Source organism: Opisthorchis viverrini, assembly GCF_000715545.1.
Source record: "Opisthorchis viverrini unplaced genomic scaffold opera_v5_650, whole genome shotgun sequence".
Taxonomy (NCBI): Eukaryota; Metazoa; Platyhelminthes; class Trematoda; order Opisthorchiida; family Opisthorchiidae; genus Opisthorchis; species Opisthorchis viverrini.
Window position 1 is genome coordinate 105228 of NW_008752320.1, and position 2822 is coordinate 108049.

Sequence of the window (2822 nt, forward strand, 5' to 3'; positions counted from 1 at the left end):
TATTTTCTCTGTGGGGAGTTGAATACCTTAGTCCCGACTCTCGATGCCATTAGCTTCAAACAATATCCAGTTGTTTCTGGAGAATGAACACGACGAAAATCCATTTGAGTAGTGTGCAACAGAAAGTGACACCAGGAGACCTATTATTAGGCTGATTAATTTCCCCTGTGTGCTGGACTTTCCGGTACTGGTCAGGTCACTAATCAATCGTTTACTTACAACACACTTTCAGCACACTTACAACTGGCTGCCACGCTACTTGAACTGGGCCCGAAGACTGAGATCCCAACAGGTTGCCCAAGCCTAAACATGGGCAGTCAAGATGTTGAGGTCGGATTTTAACCGTGGACTTTCTGGCCTGTCATTTCGCGTCTTAACCAACGGCCTGCCTGACCGGTTGCTATCAGTTTAACGCTGCTCTCAGTAGAACTTTGATTAATGTAGATCTTATGGCCAATAAGAGCACTGGAACCCCTACGACCTCGGGTAGCTAGCAAATCAAGCAGAAATCAAAGAATATCACTGTAACATTGAATCTTGAAACAATTTGCGCTATTCGTTTCAGGCCGCTTAATTTCAGTTTTAATTGGTTGTGCGTTTTACGGCTGTCGGTACCCAGCTGTCCCGCGGGAATCACACGGAAGGAGGGAGTGGTCAGGAAATAATCTGGGACCACAAAATTCGTATTAGGCAGATAGTGATATTTTCGCACGCAGAATCTCGTTGGATTGTTACGTCTACTTTAACCGCTCCACTTTGTTAGGAAGATTATCAAACACTGCTTGGTTTGACCAGCTGTATCACGTGCCATGCGTACGGCCTTGGCCCACATCAGTCAGTTTGCTTTTGTGCAACTGTCAACTGGGAATGACCCTGCGTGATATCCCGGTGTTTTCAGATTACGTACAATAAATATGTGGCTGACACATGTGCACGTATTCAAGGACATTACTCGACAGGTCCACGGACAATCAAAGTCTTCCAATGTGCCAGCACACTCCACGAACATACTGAAACAATACACACCACTTTCCAAAAGTTAAGTTCTTTACACCACTTGTGTTTGACAGTCATTGTGTTCCCTCTGCGTCACCACCCTACATAACGGGTGTTGTGTGCCAGGTCCAATCCACTTTTCTGAAGGAAAATGCAGAAAAAGGCCAAATGATGAGGCAATTTTTGCTGTCATAGGCCTGAATTTACTGAAGGCCTTCGTGAAAAAGTGACGATTCTTTATTCCAAAAATGACGGCTGATAAGCGATTAGAGATGCAGCGAAGGAAAACACAAAAAGATCTTCGGAGCCCATAGATGATAAAAACGAAAGTAATATCCCTATAATGGGGAATACCTTATCGACACTGAAGTGTACGTCCCTAAACCTACAGACAATACGAATCAATATTTTCTCCCTCGATTTTACTTGACTTCGAGAGTCCGTGCCACATCAAATCACCATTTTACACACGGGTTTTAACTAAGGCAAAATGTTCTCCTGAAAATTCTTCAACGAAGCTGTTCTCTTTAGGAGACCGACTGGTAACTTTCAAAAAAATCTCAAGGGAATGACAATACTGAGAATGAACTACGTATGTGGAAATGTTGTGGTGCATGATATTTTTCTCGATTTGTAATAGGGGTAGCAAGTGCTGCAGTGGGGAATGGATGCTCGTGATTTGTCCATTTATGGCGTTCCTGTCCAACAACTCATGATGAGGAACCAGTACAGCATGGTTAGGATGATCGACGATAATGAGTCGCGCATGAAATGACTGCTTTGTTCGACCTACCTTTGAATTTGATCTCGAAAAATCACTGGAACGCAACGGTCATGAAGTCTTTAATCTGACCAAAGCCTGTAGTGAAAAATATTAGGTCATTTTGGATGATATTTTGAGGCAGAAAGCCATGAATGCAGCCAAATATGTTTCAACCCTGCATGTTTCGCTGCCTTCCCACAGGCAGCAGCTTTGCTGAAAGCTACTAAATTCCACAATTTTCCATTCAGATTTCTTCCATGGGTGAAGCTAAGCTATGCTGAAAAGCCGAGAAACACGGTTGTTTAATCCTCAATGGGAATCATTAACAGTGCGAAACTCACAAAACATAAGGACGCTTCAAACTCGCAGCCTTCTGATTAGTAGTTTGAACACTGTCTATCGGCCACAGGCGGATTACCAACATTGTGAGTAACCTGCACTTAGACGCGATATAGCACCACTCATCATCCACTCACGGAACTCACTCACATCACGCGTTCACGAAATCTGACTGGCTCCGCAGGAGACATGGAACTAAGTTTCCGGGGTTTGACAAATTACTTATCCTCTGAGATACTTATTAAATGATTCCAAAGCTGAAAGGGAACTGAGATTTGTACTAGTAAAATCCATCAGCTATTCATTGAACTCACACTCAAGGATGCCCGAAACCAGTGACAAAACAGTCGTCATTTGTCTGCCTACTTACTTCCGTTTCCAAACTCAGGGATCAGTAGACTATTCATGGACAGACGACATGCATCTATTTTCGAGAAATACAGTTATTGACAGATCAATTCGGGTTTCACGAGAGACTCAACTGAATCACTCGTTCATGCTATTCTACAACTGAAGGTGCCGCACACAGGCCGCCTCATGTTTCAGTTGGCACGATATTCATAAACGAGAGATTCAGTTGAGTCTCTCGTGAAAACCAAATTGATTTGCAAATGAGTGTATTTCTCGAAAACAGTGCAATTTGGGTTCAAGTAGATCATAAGGTTGACGGGAACTCGGGGACTGCGCCTACCTGATGATCCTCAAGAAGGGCGAGACCGGTCAT

At 43.5% G+C, this 2822-nt stretch overlaps 1 protein-coding gene across 1 annotated transcript in view; it reads right to left on the bottom strand.

The window, feature by feature from the left end:
• Positions 1 to 2289, bottom strand: part of T265_11932 (hypothetical protein) — a gene marked incomplete at both ends in the record, with an annotated part of 17440 nt that extends 15151 nt beyond the window's left edge. The window contains one exon of the mRNA XM_009178761.1: positions 2249 to 2289. Coding sequence (XP_009177025.1) covers positions 2249 to 2289 — 41 coding nt within the window. The remainder of the gene's footprint in view (positions 1 to 2248) is intronic.
• Positions 2290 to 2822: the final 533 nt, after the last annotated feature.